Source organism: Fundulus heteroclitus, chromosome 7 (assembly GCF_011125445.2).
Source record: "Fundulus heteroclitus isolate FHET01 chromosome 7, MU-UCD_Fhet_4.1, whole genome shotgun sequence".
NCBI lineage: Eukaryota > Metazoa > Chordata > Actinopteri > Cyprinodontiformes > Fundulidae > Fundulus > Fundulus heteroclitus.
In genome coordinates, this window is record NC_046367.1 from 1,404,004 (window position 1) to 1,424,515 (window position 20,512).

The window sequence follows — 20,512 nt, forward strand, 5'->3', positions numbered from 1 at the left end:
AATGATCCCCCCCTCTGTTTTTTTGCAAATCACACACTGTATAAATATATATATACATAGAAAGGCTAAAATCAGAATCAGAATCAAGTTTATTGCCATGTAGGATTGCACTTACAAGGAATTTGACTTGGTGTTGATGGTGCAGACAATATATATATATATATATATATATATATATATATATATATATATATATATATATATATATATATATATACACAGAATCTATAGCTATATACACAGTAGACTGTGCGTTGATGTAACGTAGAAGGTCTGGAGATGCTACGTTGGTGTAGCTTGTAGGTCCTGAACGGGGGAGGGAGAGAGGAAGTGTCAGTGTCACGGGCGGCTCTTGGCCTTGTTGATACAGCTGGTAGCAGACGGGAAATTTTGTGGCATGAGGTTTTGGTCCTGATGGAGCGCAGCCTCCTCCCAGAGGGAAGTGACTGAAATAGTGTGTGACTGGGGTGAAGGGATCAGCCACAATCTTCCTGCACGCCTCAGAGTCCTGGAGGCGTACAGGTCCTGGAGAGATGGAAGATTGCAGCCAATCAGCTTCTCTGCAGACCTGATGACACGCTGCAGTCTGCTCTGGTCCTTAGCAGTGGCACTAGCGTACCAGATGGTGATGGAGGAGGTGAGGATGGACTCAATGATGGAGAGGTAGAACTGCACCATCATTGTCCTTGGCAGGTTGAAGTTCTTCAGCTGCCTTCTTCAGGAAGTACATCCTCTGCTGGGCTTTCTTGGTGAGGGAGTTGATGTTCAGCTCCCACTTTAGGTCCTGGGAGATGATAGTTCCCAGGAAGCGGAAAGACTCCACAGTGTCAATGGTGGAGTCACAGAGGGTGACGGGGGTAGCTGGGGTAGCTTCTTCCTGAAGTCCACAACCATCTCCACTGTTTTTACAGCGTTGAGCTCCAGGTTGTTCTCCCTGCACCAGGTCACCAGATGGTCAGCCTCCCACCTGTAGGCGGACTCGTCACCATCAGAGATGAGTCCCATGAGAGTGGTGTTGTCTGCAAACTTCAGAAGCTTGACAGACTGATGACTGGAGGTGCAGCTGTTGGTGTACAGGGAGAAGAGCAGAGGAGAAAGAACACAGCCCTGGGGGGAACCAGTGCTGATGAGCTGTGAGTCAGAGTCATGTTTTCCCAGCTTCACCTGCTGCTTCCTGTCAGACAGGAAGTCTGTGATCCACCTGCAGGTGGAGTCGGGCACATTCAGCTGGGAGAGCTTCTCCTGAAGCAGAGCTGGGATGATTGTATTGAAGGCAGAACTAAAATCCACAAACAGGATCCTGGCGTAGGTTCCTGCGAAATCCAGGTGCTGGAGAGACTATATCTTGAATAAAAAGTATGTTATAGGTGAAATATCTACTTCTTTTTTTTTTGCGGCTCTAGTGGCTCGCTTTTTCCGTAAGTAGGCTGTCAGGAAGGAGGGTAGAAGAGGGGGAGAGACATTCGGCAAAGGACCGCGGGTCGGACTCGAACCCGGGTCGACCGCGTCAAGGACTAAGGCCTCTGTATATGGGTCGCGCTGCCCGCTGCGCCACATGCGCGCCCTAGGTGAAATATCTACTTTGAGGAGACAAAAGATTATGAAAAATACAAAATAGGCTCAAAACAAAAAAAAAGAACTCTATAAAACAATTTCAAGTATTGAATAGTATATTTACCTGAACCTGAATGCATACTACTGAAGAGATGGTAAAATCTGAGTGACCGGTGGTTTTACTTCTTGCTAAAGTCTCAAACAACATGGAAGAAAATGCCAGATCCATTGCTTGTCACTTTTGAATAGAAAAGTCACTAAAGCAGTCTCACAAGTTGCTAAATAGTTGGCAACTTTCAGAGTTGCTGAAAGTAAGCACAACAAACATGTGAGAGCAGAACGTCAGGATCTTTCATTAGTCCCCTCAGAGTGTGTGTTTCTTAAGGTGGAGAAGATGGGCAAACAATGTTTGAGTTGTAAAATTGAGTGCGACCTTAAAATTACTATTAAAAGCAGTAACCCTCAAACTGGTGTCCCTGGACCCCTAGGGGTCTTCGAACCACAGGTTGGGGGTCCGTGAAACGCATGTTGTCGGGCCTGAGGAGACACTGCTGAGGATGTTTAACTCTGTCCACACAAGTAAGGTAAAAGCCAATTCAGCTAAAATTAGGAAGTATGACAACAGTTACATCGAGTTTGGCTTTATCCAGAGTGAGGATCTAACCAAATCTCCACCAAATCTCTAATATGCATTGTATTAATATACATTTTTTTTTAAAAAATACATAATTCCTAATGTATTTAACAGTACAAAGGCTGTTTAAAAAAATATTTTCAGCATGAGGATGCTAAAGGGGTCCTTGGAAAAATGTTAACAATGCTAAGGGGTCCCCGACAATGAAAAGTTTGAGAACCCCTGTGTAAGAGGATTTAACTTTCAGTTCTAAAATTCAATTTCAATTCTAAAATGCTGTTTTTTCTGGGTCCATGAGAAAGCCAGAGGAATCGAGCACAGATTAATTTAACTACATTGTACTCAGCAAACCTACAGCAACTTTCAGATCAGCGGATCCATATCCGTTTTACTGCTAGCCCCCCAAATAAGTGGGTAGTAGTCACAATCGGCTCACTTGCAGTCTGGGTTGGGAAGCACGACCGTTAAAGGCTGTGTTTTTTCAAGCCTTAGACGAGACATTGAAGGATGAGTTGGCTCGGGTCGAGGAGCCCAACTCCTTCGAAGATCTAGTCGTGCTTGCTGTTCGTCTCGATGCCCAGTTACGTAGCAGAGGCTGGGGTCGGTCAGATAAGACTGCACGTCATTCGGCTCCGCTAAAACGGGTTAATTCCACCCGACCCGTGGTAGCTCCACCGTCTCCCCCTGAGCCTACGCAGATTGTCCGGGTCCATCTCACACCGGAACAATGACAACAGCGTATAGAAGCCAATCAATGCCTTTATTGCGGAGCACCGGAGCATTTTGTTAATTCATGCCCGGTACGGCCAAAAGACTGGGTCCGTCGCCTGTAATGGGGAAGGCAACGGACCGAAGCAGATTCTTGTCCCCCATTCCTTCTAGTGCGCCCACGTCACCTCGTTTTTGTCTTCGTGCAACTATTGTTACGGCTCAAGACAGCCTTAATCTTTCTGCAAGGTTCGATTCTGGTTCAGACTTTAAATTAATTGACCAGAAGCTAGTGTCTCAGTCTCAGATAGAGACAGTTCCTTTGTCTATGCCCATCCAGGTTTCTGCACTGGATGGAGGGCGTCTAACCCAGAACACCCATCAGACAAGACCTCTGGAGGTGATTATTTTGGGTAATCATAGAGAGCTTATTCCATTTTTTGTTTTCCCGGTTAAGCATTCCCTGGTCGTGTTGGGTTTGGCGTGGTGGCAGAAGTACAATCCTCACCTTAACTGGGCTAAGCGACATCTAGAATCCTGGTCACCAGCTTGTCATTGACGCTGTCTTCAGTCCACCCTACCCACTAGTCATCCTTCTGAATCCTCTTTTAAGTGTGAGGACTCAATTGACCTTAGTTTGGTTCCTGAGATCTATCATGATCTGCGCTAGGTCTTTAGAAAAAGTAAAGCCAAGTCATTACCACCACATCGTCCCTACGACTGCGCCATCTACCTTTTGCCTGGCGCACCGTTACCTACCAGCCGCCTGTATAACATCTCCAGGTCGGAACGTCAGGCGCTCGAAAAATTACATTGGAGAGTCCCTCGCTGCAGGGTTAATTGGGCCTTCCTCTTCTCCACTGGGCGCAGGGGTTTTTTTTCGTGGGAAGAAAAGATGGTTCCCTGTTGTCGAGTGCCTGTTGTCCTTGGCGCTCGAACTGCTCCAAGATGCGGTTATTTTCACCAAATTAGATCTGCGCAATGCTTACCATTTGATTCAAATCCGCTGGGGGGATGAGTGGAAGACGGCTTTTAAGACTCCCCCAGGATACTTTGAGTACAAAAACCTGTCTTACCTGCAGTCCGCCAGACGACTCAATCCCCGACAGGCTCGCTGGTCCTTTTCATTCTCTTGCTTCAGCCTATACATCACCTATCATCCTGGCTCCAGAAACATTAAACCTGATGCTTTATCTCGACTCTATGCCCCACAAGACTTGGAAAAGGAATCTGTTCCCATCCTGCCACCCACCTGCACCTTTGGTGCCCTTCGTTGGGAGCTGGAAGATCGCATCACCCAAGCCTTGCAAGATGAACCAGATCCTGGAACCGGACCCGCTGGTCCTACCTTTGTTCCGAGTTCTGTCCGCCCTGATCTTCTCTGCTGGTGCCACGATTCCAAGTTCTCCACCCATCCAGGAATCTACAGAACTCAATCCCAGGTTTCTCTTTGGTTTTGGTGGCCCTCCAGGACTAAAGATGTCAGAGAATACGTTTGTGCCTGTCCCATTTGTGCCCAGTATACACCATCAAATAGACCCCCTGCTGGGCTCTTGAATCCACTTCCCGTACCTAAACACCCTTCGTCCCACATCGCATTAGATTTTGTCACCGGTTTCCCATCCTCTCAAGGAATGACAACCATCTTAACGGTTCTCTAAGTCTTGCAATATCATCTCCGTCATCGGGTGACATCCTCTCTGCCATCATCGGGCCATCATCGGGCGACATCCTCTCTGCCCGGGGTCCCCAGTTTTTTTCACAAGTCTGGAAGCACTTCTGTTCTGTTCTCAGAGCCCGTTACACCCTCTCCTCTGGATATCACCCTCAGACCAATGGACAGACAGAAAGGATGAATCAACAACTAGAAACCACTCTTCGTTGTTTCACCTCCTCATCCTCTTCTGACTGGAACAAGGACTTGCCCTGGGTAGAGTACGCCCTAAACTCACACGTCTCTTCAACTGGTCACTTGCCATTCAAAATAACTCTGGGATATCAGCCACCTCTCCAGAAGTCAGATGAAGTCCAGATCCCTGTCAATTCAGTACAACAATACATACTCCGTTGCCGTCAGACCTGGAACCAGGGTCCGAAATTAACACTCGCCAGTTGCCAAATGCAAGTAAATTTCCCGTTTGGCGAGTGAATTTCAGAGGGCTAGTAAATGTTGAGTAAACGTTTGTACAAAATAAAATAAAAATAACATAAAAATAACCCACCTGGGCTGCGGATGATCCGTTCACAGCTGTGTCCATCCAGGGCTCAGTCTAGACCCGCCTTCCACAGAGCTGGTTCAGCTTCTTTCACATTCAGAACCAGTCATGGCTGCACGCTGGATCAGAAAACAGATCTGCTAACCAGATACAGTCTAAAGCGCCAATTATTCTGTTTATTAGTTTCGTTCTTGTTTATTCAGATTTTTTTAACTACCTGCGCTGTGTTTCTTTGCTTCACCGCTCTTACTGCGCCCTCCCTCCCCGTCCTCTTGGAGCCAGATGTTTTTATCAGCGGTCAGCCTTCACAACGTGAATCACTACGTTTAATGTCCTTCCACTCATACCAAAATGTCCCAATTAAAGTCAGTAGGAGAGTCAGTAACTGTATTTCATGCTCTTTTGTTTTTAACGACACAGAACCAGCGGTGCTTCGGTGGGCGTGGTTCCTTGCGCATGAATTCAGGTGCGCACAATTACATTACACGTGACCTGTAACATCTGGGACTTCAAATCAGACCCATTACACCTCCCCTCTAAAGGATCCCTTTACAGTCTTCATTTATGCATTTCCCCCACTGTTTATCCTTCCCGCGCAGCGCACGAGGGTAAAATCCAGCAGCTGGATCAGTGTAAAGATGCAGCGCGAACCCTGCGTGCTTTAAGTGTTGCAGCTGAGGGAAAAAATTTTAACCGTACAGGCTTGATGAAACTCTGCCTCATTCACAAATAAGCCAACATGGATAGAATAATGTTAATCAGTAGTGTTTTTTTATCGCCTGGATGTGAATCTGATCATTTATATTGTGTATTTTATAATCAACTACAATATTTTCTTTTTTTAATTCAGGAAACAAAGATTTCTCTTCCAGTCAGCCATGCCCCCAACCACACCCCCAAAATTAACATAATCTCACTCTTAATTTTTATAAAAATTGAGGTCTGGTCAGGATTAATATTTTGGCTGGTTAAAAATATGCCTGGCCGGTTGATTTTTACATCTACCGGCCAACTTGGCCGGTGAATCACAAAGTTAATTTCGGACACTGCCTGGAACTCAACCATCATTGCCATTCAACAAACCGCAGAGCAGAACAGAAGGTTTGCTGACCAACGCAGGACCCCAGCTCAACAATACCACCCCGGTCAGAAGGTCTGGCTCTCATCCAAAAACGACCTCACCAACCCCTCTGCCAAGAAGTTAGCGCCCCGGTTTACTGGACCCAATGAGATCGAGAAGATTATCAGTCCGTCTGCAGTTTGACTCCGTCTGCCCCCTTATTCTCCAACTTTCCATGTCTCTCAAATCAAGCCTGTCCTCTCTAGTGATTTGTGCCCTCCGGCCGAGCCCCCTCCACCCACGTAGGACTATCAAGGACGCCGGATCCGAGGGATTGTGGACTCCCGTCGACGGGGTAAGAGTTATCAGTACCTCGTCGACTGGGAGGGCTGCGGTCCCGAGGACCGGTCATGGGTGCCCGGCTCCTCCATCCCTGATCCGGCCCTGATGGATTCCTTTTGGGCCTCTCGTCCTTTACTTCCAGTGTCTAAGGAATGACACCGAAATTTGGAACTCTTGACATAACAAGTGGCTTTTTAAAATAAAGTATAACAATTAAAGGCTACCATTTTGTAGAATATTCTTGTATTTCACTTTTACTTGTCCCCATGTTCTAGTGGGTCCCGTGGAGGCTCTGACATAAAAGAACAAAGTAAACATGCAATTATCAAAATGCAAAAATTCATACTGTAGAAAGTGATGGAAACATCTAACATGGACAGTATTTACGCATTAATTTGTCTGCTGCTTTTTGACAGCCCTCTCTCCTGGCTTTAGCAGACAGGTGTTACTTGTCGTTTTAATTAATGACTCAAATTCAGCATAACCTTCCATTAAAAGCTCGTGTTCTGCTGGGAGAAAAACTGTGGGCGTTCTTTGTCCATGCTGAACAGCCAATAGCAGCGCTGCTGATCATTGTTTCTACTATCGACACATTTCCCCTTTTAAACAAACGCATGAACGCGCAGTTTCTCAGATAACTCAATCCAGCTATACTAATCATAAACAACAGGTGTGTTCGAAGAACCCAATTAGCCGGATCACGATTAGCCGGATGAAATCATCTTGGATGCGTCATTTGATCTCGGATGTTTTAAGCAACGTACGAAGAACGGGCCCCAGGTGTGGGAAGAGATCCCTCAGGAGACCATCCGCCACCTCATCAGAAGCATGGCCAGGCGGTACACGGAGGTCATACAGGCACGTAGAGTCCCCACATGCTACTGAGCCTCATTTTGACTTGTTTTAAGGACATCACATCGAAGCTGGATCTGCCTGTTGTGCGTTTTTCCACTTTAATTTTGAGTGTGGCTCCAAATCCAGACCTCTATGGGTTAATAAATTTCATTTCCATTGATAATTTGTGATTTTATTGTCAGTAGAGAGCAACATATTTAATAAGAATATTACATTCATTCAAATCTAGGATGTGTTATTTTAGTGTTCCCTTTATTTTTTGAGCAAAGTATGTTATATAGAATATGAGTTTTTCAAATTAACTTTTTTGGTTAGCTGTGCACACCACTGGTAGCAATATGCTATAGGTCTGTTTCCCTCCCATTAGTGCTGGTTCATTGCGCAAGGTGGGTGGAATAATGAAAAACAAGGACAACTTCTGTAATGATTCCTGTCTGTTCCTGCCTAAGAAGCTGCTGTGTGCAGTCCAGTGATGTTATCCCCTGCTCCCTGTGCTTCACTGGCAATCAGAGCTGAGTGATTACACATGTGGCAGCTCTAATTACTGAGCTGTTGCATCTGGGAGAAACACTACATATTTATGGCTCTCCCAGTGTGTAACTGCCAGATTCTTGAAAGCCATTGAGAGAGTAGACCATTTAGCGTTTATTGTATTGATCTCCTATTTCGGTACTGCCTGCCTTGGCCCAGTCGGATACTCCTGTTAGCTTTTGATCTCTGGACACTGGCCTCCTGCCTTGCCTATCGACCAACCCTGTCTGTCTTTGCCCCTTTCTGGATTCTCCTGTCTGATGTGTCTGACCCAAGCCTAGACCTCAGACCTTTCTCCTGTCTTTGCCACGGCTGGATACCTCTGCACGGTGCATGTGCCTCCTATTACCGATTCTCTCACCTGAATCCCGTATTCCCGTATCGCCTAGCCCTCTTGAAAACTTCTGCAAAGTGGACTGCCTCTCTGTGTAAGACTGAACTGACGACGACTTCCCCGCAAGCTCTCGCCCAGCCTAGCAATAACACCATTAGCGTTTCGGATCTTCCAGACGGAGCTGTCAGAATCAATCCCCAGAGCCAGTGCAGCCTTCCGCCATCTGAGAAGATTAGTGGCATTTATTAAGTGTGTTGTCCCCCTCACCAAGTTATTTCTGGCCACTGACAGTATTCCCATCTCTACAGAAATCCTGATACAAGTTCCAGTCATTTCCACAATTTACTAGAAGAAAACTCTTTTAAACAGTCACTTCTTGTGTTTGTTGAATTATCGGGTCTCCAGAGTCTGAGGGTGGATTACAACTTCCAAATGTTTTAACTTAAACATAAATCAACAGCAAGAAAATCAAAGCAGTGATGATCTTTCTGAGCTGTGCAGGAGAAAGCTGAAACCGGGACCGAGCCATACCTCTGCTGCGCAGAGATCCAAGTGCTGCAGCCTCCGCAGCGCCGAGCTTCCTACATATCAATTTGAGTCTGAATTATTTCCAGGAGAAATACATATTTGGGCAGTAAAGGCCGTCTGACATCACATCCTGTGACGTGGAGAAAGCGGAGCAGCGACAGCATTTCTCCGCTCTTTGCATGCAAATTCAATAGGAGCCGTTCTACACAGCTGCGATCATCAACAATTATTTCGGATTTCCAGAGGACTTCACCACCGACATTCACGAGAGCTATTGTTACAGAAACAATGCCCACGTGCATGGCCATTGGATGTTTCAACACAACTGGTAAAAGTGGAAAAAACATTGCTTATTTCAACTTCCCGATTCATGAGCCACCGGGCTCGTAGCTGGGTTGCCAACTTGAAGAGAGCGGATTTGCAATCTAACTTCTGGCCAGAGAGAAAACACGTCATATGCAGCGACCATTTTGAAGAAGAATGTTTTGAACATGACATGAGAGCGAGGATTTTCGGTAAGTTATTTTTTAATTTAGAATTTTTAATTTAGAATTTGCGGGGATGGTTACCGACCAGAGGGGCGGAGGGATACCACATGTGATGTGGTATCCCTCCGCCCCAGCATGTGCTGGAACGCTTTTATATTTTAATATTTATACAATAATGACCACCTGCCCTATTTACTAGGGGCAAATATAACTCAAGTCACTTCAGCCTGATCTCTCCTCTCCTGCAGCGCTGGTAAAGCCGTGCTGCGGCGAAGCGCGCAAACACACACACACGTGCGCATATATATATATATATATATATATATATATATATATATATATATATATATCTTGGGGAACCCGACTGAGTTTGCACTGGAAATAGGTACAGCTGGATTCCGTCACAAGTCCGGTTTCTGTCAAGAAACTCTTCTAAAAAATCCATATCGCTATCAGATGATGATAGCTCCACGGAACTCCCATCACTGTCACTAAGTACTTCATCACTCTTTTCTTCGTACAGAACACCAGTCGTTGCCATCTTGGAAAATAGACATCACAAAATGGGAGGATACAGTACTATTCTTGACCAAGATGGGTTCCTCCACATAAACATGATTAAATGAAAATTATTCTTAATTAAAAAAACATATAATTTATTGCACAGCATGTAGTAGTTTCAGCACTTTCAGCAGTTTGAATTCTGATTTTGACCGGACTTCTCCTTTAAATGTTGTTCTAAATAATTTATTCCATATGTGTGCAGAGTTTGCTGTTAAAAGAATGCCAGTGCTCAAATCCCTTTCAACTATTGTCCTAATATCAGCTGTTTGGGCTGATATTCACTGGACAATATCTAACAGACTGAGAGTTATTTATTAAACATTAAATAACTTAAAACGTGTGTAATGGCACAACACAAGCATGTCAAAACTAGTGTTGGAAAGGGCAAAATTAATGGAATGGTCCCAATCACTCTCTCATCAGAAAGTGGGGTCTGAGTCAGTAAAACAACCAAATGAACAGATTTTTACTGTCAAGAAGTGTGGTCTGATATCCACCTTATACAAGAGCCTTGATAAGAAAAAAAAGAATTTTCTGCTGTGGGACATATGTATAGGTGGACATTATGTAGTTCTATAGACCTTGGGTGAACCTGAGAAAATCATTAATAAATTTGACCTCTTGTTTTGGAAAACTGTTTGTTGCAACAACATTCCATCCAAGGAACTCAAACGCCTAAATTAAGACCCAAATCTCTTGATATTCATGGACATTGCCATTGTATGTAAACTTGTAACCTGGACTGTAAGTGTACACTAAATAAAATAGCTAAATGTTGAATAAAACAAGTGAAGAGAAAATGTCCTTCATCACTATACATATACAGATTAATAACTGTACAAATCTAAGCAGGGGGTAAAGCTACACAGTCCTAAGTGCTTTAATGTGTGGAATGAACCACGGGGTGTTGGTTACTCACTGTACGAACATCCGAACACCTCCACTCTCAGGCCCATCCACCCACTGGGGTTCCAGTCAAGAGGGACGAAGCGCAGGAAACGTGCCTTTAACGGGTGGGACAACTTGTTCTGGACGACAGTCTCTGAATTCACATTCCCGTCAAACCTCTGCAGGAAGAGATAGGACATATAAGACTTTACACAGAACAAACCACAAATCGTCTACTTACATCCGCTGAGGGCAGTAAAAGTCTCTGCAGCATGGAAAAATTGATATCTCCTGAGCACCTTGAACAGAAGCTGCATGAAAATCTAAATCTGCCAGGTGTCAACAATGTATATCTATATATATATATATATATCTATATATATCTATATATATATATATATCTATATATCTATATATCTATATATATATATCTATATATCTATATATCTATATATATATATATATATATATATATATATATATATCACAGACAGGACCAAGGCAAGGCCAAAGTCTGCCTCTGCTTCTTGAATAAACTATTTGATGTAAAGTGATAAGAATGATGGTGTGTTGGAGAAATGTGAGACTATCCCTTTTAACAGCACCATAAGAGGAGGAGGAGAAATGACCACTGAGGCAGCCTGAGGCAAAATAAGGGCTCTCATATTGTGTTTTTCTCCCTGCAGAGCTAAAAGCAAAGACCTCCGAGTACAACTATGAGATGTCATTCTTCTGCTTTTTTCCATCCCTCGCTGACTTCCAGTCTGCACCAGATAACGCCAGAGGACATAAACACTGAAACCGAGTGAAAGATGGAGGCTAAAACAGAGACAAACAACTTCTCTTCCAAAATGATTGATTACCAGCTCGAGCATAACCGATTTTTGGGCTGGTGACATATCCAATCAATAAGTACGAGAAAGAACCAAATGATAGATCTTTGACAGGGAAGCTCCAGGCTTTGAAGAATAGTTCAACACAGTCAGACAGGAAAAATCATTCAGCAACAAGAGAACACAACGGGAAAGGGGCATGGAATGGCCATCGGATGCTTGTGGAGCGTTGCAGAACAGCGGCATCATTAAATGCACCAGAATCCAGCTTCTAGCTGGAATCTGGTGCATTTAAATCAGCTACAGCAGAGTGCTGTGGCTGATTTATGCTGCTGCTTTCGCCATTTTGAGTCATGGCCTGAGTGGAGCCTGGTGGCAGAGTCTTAAAACAGGAAAAGCTGGGCCTATTACAACATGCGCTATAATTCACATCAGCACAGGAGGGATTAACTAATGGCACTGGGCTTTACTTATGTGGTTAATGTGTGTGCATTACCTCAGCTCTGCTGTGGAATGCTTCTGAAGGAAATTAACCAGGCTGAAGAGCATGTCATAAAGATGTACAGTATGAAGAATGGGAACAATTGGAATTCCACATGAATGTTTTGGTGAAAACAGGCTGCGCTGGATGCTACACTGAGCTGCGGCTCTAACATTAATTTCATTTAACTGCTGTTAGGATTTGCAGTCTCACTTTCCATGCTGTAATGCAAGCTTTTAAGTACCTAAGTATTTTCAGATCAAATATTAATCCGCAAAGATAAGGAAAACGGGAAGTTGTAGGAAAAGAGGCAATCTTAGCAATAATTTATGAGTGAAGAATTGTGCAGCAGGATGAGGATGATGCTGATTCTCTCTGTGAGGACTAACTGCAGGTCCAACACTTTTGTATCAAATAGCTGGAATCCCTCCTCAGCATGCAGTCAAATTCTACACAGTCCTGCTAATGACCTAATGTTTTGGATTCTGTTGTGTTGAAGCACAGGCATGAGTAAAAGTTGCAGGACTCTGGCCCTCGAGTATTGGAGTTTGACACTTCTGGACCACTGGGTTTGCTATGGCTCCACAGCACTGAGGATACAGGAAATACAGTGTAAGGCCAGCATGTTTTAAATTTGTTCTTGCTCCATCACAGCAGATTCAAATGGCTGTGTTAACTACTCAGCATTTCAACTGGCTCTATTAACCTTATTCATGAAGTCTGACATCTGGTTGGGCGGTGCCATTTAGTCTTAGCTGTTTTGCTGTTTTGTTAATAGTTTTAGCTTTGGTTGCATCTCTCTGTTGCGGTGAAGTAAAATATCAACTTTTAAAATAAATTAAGCCCCTAGATTTTGTAGGATTAGAACAAGGCATAACATGACCATTTTCACAGCAGTGTGCTGAAAAACTTGGGCTTCTATGTGCCCTAACCTTCGCTACGAAGCACAGCAAATCACAACACAGGGACTTGAGATTACACTACTGCTTACTGAGAGAAATGTTACCTAGTTGACATAATAATTGTGGCAGTTATCCCGTCACGTTTCTTTCAAATAAACACACCATATTGCAACAGCAGGACTGCATGATGGTCCCAACTCCCCAATACAGGAGCATCCCATAGTCTCCCCCAGTAAACTCTAGCTGTCACCAACATGAGGACCAGATTTGACCAGATTTACTGCATCTTTCATTCTTCGTGTTCCAATAACTTAACATGAAGTATTTGACAGGGTCATATTCAGAGCAAAAAGATTATTCCAAATGCGCTTTTCTGAGAGAAGTCAGAGCTGCAGTGATCGTTACTGAGAGCTGTGTCGGCTGTGAATCAAAGTATGCAGCAGCGTCTCAACTCATGACCAGCTGTGCCAGGATGCCTGTAAAATAAAATAAAAGAAACTTTTTTCTGATAAACTTAGAACAGAAGCGCCGATGTTGGTGGGGCTGAATAAGGTGAATAGGGCCATAGACATTATATATGTAGACACCTCATTATGTGCTGGAGCGCATCCTGCAGCGCCATCATTTTGGATAGGTCTCTCCTAATCAACGCTGGCATAGGAGCAATGTTCCCCCTAATTTTTCATGTGTCTAAGCAAACACACAAACTCACTGAGCGTTCACTTGACCTGTGTGAGCAACATCACATGTGCACACACATCACACCTGTCCAAAACCTGAGATTATAACAAGCTACATGGTTTACTAAAAGAATCAAGTTACAGCAATAATTTATTTTAGATTTCGAGGATTAGGGATCAAGAGTTGTATAGCATATTTTTATTTCAGAGTAGGGATCCTGCTAAGGAAGAACTGAGAGATATGCACATCTTTCAAAGTTCCAATTTTATTGCGGTTAAATTATTTACATTTTCCGCAGTGAGATTTAGCACCAGCATGTAGTACTTTGCAGCCTCGCTTCTGTCAGTCTGCTGCAGGGCAGCTGTGACTATGACGTAGCTCACCACTATCAGGGTGTGAATGTGTGCATGAATGGGTGAATGACTGACCAGTGTAAAGCGCTTTTGGGTCGTCAGATGATTTATTTCAATATTCTCGCACATCACATTTCTAATACAAGGGAACACTCTCAGTTCTGAACAAATTCTTTGTGTTGCTCTTCGTTTTTATGCCAATGGCTGCTTTTTGATAACATAGGAGACGCAGAAAATCTTTCTGAGGCAGCTGTATGTCGCGCTGTCAGGAATGCTACTGTTGCACTGTTCCATAGTCAGAGACCCACAATAGTAATAAAAGAACTACACAGAATGAAATAAATTATTTATTCTGTATCAAATTTTGACACTTGCAACTCTAATTTTCCATTCATATATTTTTGCTTCCATTCATATATATTTCTTCCCAAAAACCGTTGGGGCTACGGCAGATTTCTTCACTTAAATAACGCCACCTTTACTTCAGAGAGAATATACATATAGCCTATATATTAAACCTACAAGACAAGCAGTGTCAACACATTTTTTAAAAGGATGGGTGAACAATGCTGGCAAAAAGTTGAACATATCAGTTCTTTCAGTAACTCACACCAGCCCATCATTAATTGCACATGCTGGATAATTAACGCTTTAGTTGAGTGCCATTAAACATAAGAAAAACTTAACCTTACCTGATTAAACTGTATTTCATACTTCCTCATTATTCCCTGCCATGTCCTTTCAATGCTTTTTGTAATGAATGCACCCCCCCTCCCTCCACCCCACCCTTTGTGTTGAATGAGTGAAGTGTGAGAAAACAGCTGTAATTCTCTGTAATAACTCTCATATCACTCGTGCAAATTTTACTTTTTCAGCTATTCTCTGCCACCGACTCACTTTTTCACTTTAAAGATTTCTAATTTCACTCGCGGGAAATTCGCACTTCCAGGCTTCTTATTTCCTGCCGTTGCAATGGTAAATCGTGTTATCTTGCATTGAGCAGGACTTTTTTCATACTCGTGCTCGCTTTCAACTCATGGTTGATCAGACGCTGATTAGTTACCTGACTGATATCACCTGTTCTGAAACCGGAGACGCTGAGTATGAGAGTGAGGTAGAACTAATCAGAGTAGCAGCTTTCTACTCAGGGTAGATCGACCATTGTTTCTGAAACGAGGCTCAGAACAGAGACGCACACTGCAACCTGCTCAACCATAAAGACGTCTGCCCCACCCATCAATCGTTGGTGTGCTCCGATCAGCACCTGGTGCTCACAGCGTGGGACTGTGGAACACTATTTCACCAGAGTTGCAAAATGGTACAAAATAACTTGGTTTATTATTATTTGTTTACAGTTCAGCTTGGATTTTATTTACTGCATAGATTTGCCATTGCGCACGCGTGCAGCTTTAGAGGGAACACTGCATAGGAGCCAATGGGAGTAAATGCAGAGGGAGCAACTTCACCTGTAGTTTCTGCAACCTACCGTTGCAATCACCGGTAATAACTACTGAAAGTAGATCACACAGTGCTGATCACCATTTTGGGCTGAGACTGGTTCTGAAGATGTGTCTTTACTTGATGAGAACAATGCAGAAACCCAACAGATGGACCGTAATTTTATTTTGTTATTGCTGTATTTCACAAATTAAGGCTGAATAATGTTGCCAAATTGAGTAACCTGGACTTACAGAGTACCATCACATTGAAGAAGCTGTGCAAAACAGTTGCTTTTCAAGGGTCTTAAGCTCCAGCCCTAATTCCACGCAAGGTAGTGTATGTCAGGATGCAGCTTGTAGGCTGCATGCTGAGCCTCTCTCCCTCTCTCTCTCTTTCCTGCGCAGCCTGATTGATTCCACCTGTCAGGCTGCAATTAACCTCCAACTGCTCCTACCTGGTTCCACCCTTATTTATACTCACCTCAGTCTGTTCTTGCTCGCCGGTCCGTAGTGTTCACTCCCGCTCCGTCTCTGCTAGAATCCTTGTCAGCTCAGTTTTTTGTTACAGTCAGCCTGAAGACGTTGCTTCAACTTGTTTTTGTTCAAGTCATTTCCCTAAGACTCTGCTCAGCTCTGCTCCATCGGAAGTTCTCAATTCCTGTCCTCGTCTCCGCTGCTGTTCCCCGTTCTCAAGTTCCTGAGTTGTTCCACGTTCTCTAGTTCCTGAGCTGTTTCACGTTCTCAAGTTCCTGAGCTGTTCTACATTCTCAAGTTCTGCAGCTGCTCGACGGTCAAGTGTCGCAGCTGTTCAACGGTTTCTAGTCCACCGCTCCAGAGTTTCCTCCCGGTCAGTCACCCATTACTCCTCCTGTCAGCCAGCTTCTGCACCCTTCATCTCCATCCATAAAGACTCTGGTTCCTCTCGTCATAAACCCTCCATTCTGTTCAATAAACTCACTTCAAGAACTAGCTCTGTGTGTGCGTGCTGTATCCGGGTTCATCCAAAGACAAATCATGACAGTTTAAGACACTGAAATTACCTGGAAAGTTAAAAAACACTTTTCCAAGCCTTTAAAAACTGTGTGTATGCATGTGTGCATGCACACCACACAAAAATAAGAATAAATCGGTGTTAAGTTGGTGTGTAGAAAAGGCTCACGTGTGAGAGAGTAAAATAAATGTAAATGAATAATCCAACTTTTTTCTTTTATTAAAATACAAAATATATTAATTTATACATGTATTAATATGTAATGCCATATGTCTCTTTGTTTGATGTTAGAAAACAAAGTATTTCAGTATGAAATCACGTATTTATACATTAGCAAGATGGTGGCGCAGGTCACTGCTGCAGCTACGGCGCTCCAGTTAATTTTGTTGGTTTTTGACTCTTTACTCGTGTTTTCACCTCTCCAAGCTCTAATACCAAACAGAGGAGAGGAGCTGTTGGAACTGCGACCCAACCCGGGAGTTCAGAAACCGTACCAACCGTGGAATCCAGACTTCATGCTTACTCAGTATGAGGGATTGCTGCAAAGCCATGGACAATGCAGACGACTCTCCCTGTGGCTCTACGGTTCTCCAGGAGTGAATGCTGCTTGTCGGGACTTTGATGCAATCAACTGGTTTCCTTATATAGGACATTTTTAACCAATCTGTATAATATGATTGAATTTGACTTTGTAAAGTGCCTTGAGATGACATGTTTCATGAATTGGCGCTATATAAATAAAATTGAATTGAAAAATTGAATTAAAATATTCACCCTGACCTGCAACGGACAACTCCACTGTATCTGCCCCAGAAGCCCAAGAAACAGGGTAAGCGAAGAAGACGACAGTGATAATCATAGCGCTGTACGTACAGAAGAGAGCTAACGCTAAGCTAGCTCTTAAGGAACTCTACTGCTCTGTTACTGGCCAAATGAACAGTAATCCAGAAGTGGCTATGATCATTGCTGGGGACTTTAACCATGGTAATTTTAAAGTCTGTGCTCCCCAAGTTCCATAAATGTAATAAGTTCCTGACCAGAGACAATAATACATTAGATCAAGTTTAGTGTAACATCCCAGGAGCATACAAAGCTGTCACAGCCCCTCACTTTGGCTCATCAGATCACATCTCTGTAGACCCGATTCCTGCCTACAAGCCACTGATCTGCAAAATCAGACCGGTGATAAAAAAAACTTTCAGGTTTGGACAGAAGAAGCCTGCTCAGCTCTACAGGAAACACTGACTGGGATGTATTTAAAGAGGGTGCTGACTTACCTGTTCTTTCCTATATCCACTTCTGCACTGATGCTGTCCTACCCACAAAGACAATGAGAGTGTTTTCTAACCAGAAACCATGGGTGGGCAGCTCGGTGGGGTCCTGGCTCAAGGCCCGGGATGGCATCAGAAACATCACGGAGTACAAGCACAGTGACCAGCGGCTGAGCGATGATCCGGCTCTCCCTGACACCTTCAAACAACATCTTTGCATGCTTTGACTCTCCTCTCCAGCCTGAACATCTTCCTCAGCCAGAGGAGCACCATCAGCCTCTCGTCCTGCAGCTCCATCAAGTGACCTCTTCCCTGAAAAAGGTAAACACCAACAAGGCTGCAGGTCCAGACATGGTGTCAGCCCGGATGCTTAGATCGTGTGCGGACCAGCTAGCAGCGGTCTTTCTAGACATCTTCAACCTCTCCCTGCAGCTCTCCACAGTTCCAGCCTTTTTGAAATCCTCTGTTATCGTGCCTGTCCCGGAGAAACCAATCATCACCTGCCTCAATGACTATTGTCCCATTGCTCTGACCCCCGTCATCATGAAGTGCTTTGAGAGGATCCTCCTAAAGAACGTCGAGGACGCCATCCCTGCTGGCCTGGACAGCCTGCAGTTTGTCTACAGGGAGAACTGTTCCACAGAGGACGCTGTCTCGTTAGCACTGCATCACGTTTTGACTCATCTGCAGCAGCCCAACACCTATGTAAGTAAGCTCTTCATGGACTTCAGCTCAGCATTCAACACCGTGCTAACCAGACATGCTGGCTCTGTAGCACCACAACATGGGACTATCAACACCTCTCTGCTCCTGGATCAGTGACTTCCTCACCAACAGACCCCAGGTGGTGAGGTTAGAGAAACACACATTTGCTGCACTGATCTTCAACACAGGAATGCCGCAGGGCTGTGTCCTTAGCCCTACTCTCTTCAACCTTTTCACTCAGGAATGTTCTGCTATCCACCCCACAAATACAGTGGAGAAGTTTGTGGATGAAAACACTGTAGTGGCTTTCATCTCCAACAACGATGAGTCCCACTACCGGGATGAGGTCAGCAATCTCACACAGTGGTGCTCCAGGAAAAACCTGATCCTGAACACCAATAAGAACAATGAGGTAACAATAGACACGACCCAGACTCAATTTATGTATCATGAGTTTAAAGAAGGGCCAAACGCATCTCCACTGATCCCACCTACCAAGGCCACGCGCTGTTTGCCCCTCTCCCATCAGGTAAATGCTTCAGAAGCCTCAAAGCCAAAACAAATAAACATAAAAACAGTTTCTTCCCAAGAGCTGTGAGCAGGGGCGGATTTACCATTAGGCAAAGCTAGGCAGTTGCCCAGGGCCCCCAAGTTCCTGGGGCCCCCTAAAACTCCTTTTACATGTATGGTTTCTACAGCTATTATTTATTTGTGCACATTAATTATGTTCTTTATTAAAATCCTTTCGCTAAAATGCCACCAGAATGCTTAGAATATTGAGAGTGTCTCGGGGGCCCCCCTACAGTCTCCACTACATTGGATCAGTCCATTTGCGGCGCATGGGCAGAAAGGTCCAGGCAGACGGCAACAAGCAAACCATTTGAAACCAAACGGCGCGGGGAGACGAGGAGAGAGGAAGAGAGAAGAGAAAATAAAAGAAAAAAAAGGAAATAAGCTACCTTAGCGGTGCTGAAAAGAAGAGAAAGAAGGAGAAAAGTAGAAAGCTGCTGTCAAAGTTATCTAAAGTTTCTGCCTTTGGCTTCTTTACTGTAGCAGAAAGCCGCAATCAGCAGTAAACCCAGTGGTAACAGTGGAGCATGTTGGTCCGTTATGAGATGAACGGTGAGTATTAAACTGTAGAAAGGGACATTCCGCATTATTTATTGACCCTATTGAAGATGGCTCATTTTAAAGTAACTTCCGATTTTTGTTTGTATTTGCTACAAACGATGAGAAATTAATTATTTGGGTGTTTTTTCATGTGGATATTCAGGAAAACCTTTACAGGTAGTTTTGGCAGGTATTCTAGTCCTTAATAATTTATGATAAGCATTCAAAAAACATAAGGAAGTTATTACCAACTTCTCACTCTGCATTACAGCTTTTTATTAACATTGCTTTAATGTGTTATTATCATCCCTCAAAAAAAAAAAACATGTTCAGTTTATCACAAATGTCAACATTAAATTGTCATTTTGGGGATACAAGGTTTCCACTGAGCATGAAGGTGTTGAAATATGTAACCAGCATATAAACAGGTTTAGTAGTAGAGTAGAAATTGCAGTATGTTCCTCTGAGTTACAATGACGTAGACAAAATTGAAGTTGCATGAAATCCTCAAATTTTTACTTTAGCAATTGAGTCAAGGGTGGAGTCGTGGCCGAGTGGTTAGAGCAGCGCGCTTGCTCTCAGAGAAGGATGCAAGTACCCCGTTCGATCCCCAGTGCCGGCACTCTGGGTCCCTGAGCAAGACCCCTAACCCCAGAACGCTTCCCGGGCGCCGCACAATGGCAGCCCACTGCTCCCCTAGGGGATGGGTTAAAAGCAGAGAACACATTTCGTTGCTTTGTACTTGTGACAGTGCAATGACAATAAAGTTGAATTATATTAATACATTTAACTGATGGGTAAAAGCCTTATACTGTGTTGTCTGTGTTTGTTTTCAGCATGAGACAGAGAGAGTTCCACAATTATCCAGCCAGGCTTTGATAATGATGATGTTCCACCAGATTGAGAGTCCAGCATCATCCACTCTGGTAGCAGTCAGCACAGTGGACTACCTGAAGATCTGGCCAATCAGCTGTCTGATTTGTGCACGCTGCTCTATAGACTGAGAGGACCGCTCCGGGTGAAGGACAGGATCTTTCCAAGAAA

At 44.0% G+C, this 20,512-nt stretch overlaps 1 protein-coding gene across 4 annotated transcripts in view; it reads right to left on the bottom strand.

The window, feature by feature from the left end:
• cntnap5a (contactin associated protein family member 5a) overlaps nucleotides 1-20,512 on the bottom strand; it is a 378,624-nt gene that overhangs the window by 204,719 nt on the left and 153,393 nt on the right. For all 4 annotated transcript variants that reach the window (XR_004931318.1, XM_012878430.3, XM_036138728.1 and 1 more), the window contains one exon: nucleotides 10,734-10,881. Coding sequence is in view for 3 of the 4 variants with exons in the window: in XM_012878430.3 (XP_012733884.3) it covers nucleotides 10,734-10,881 (148 nt within the window). In the remaining variant the exon portion in view is untranslated. The remainder of the gene's footprint in view (nucleotides 1-10,733; nucleotides 10,882-20,512) is intronic.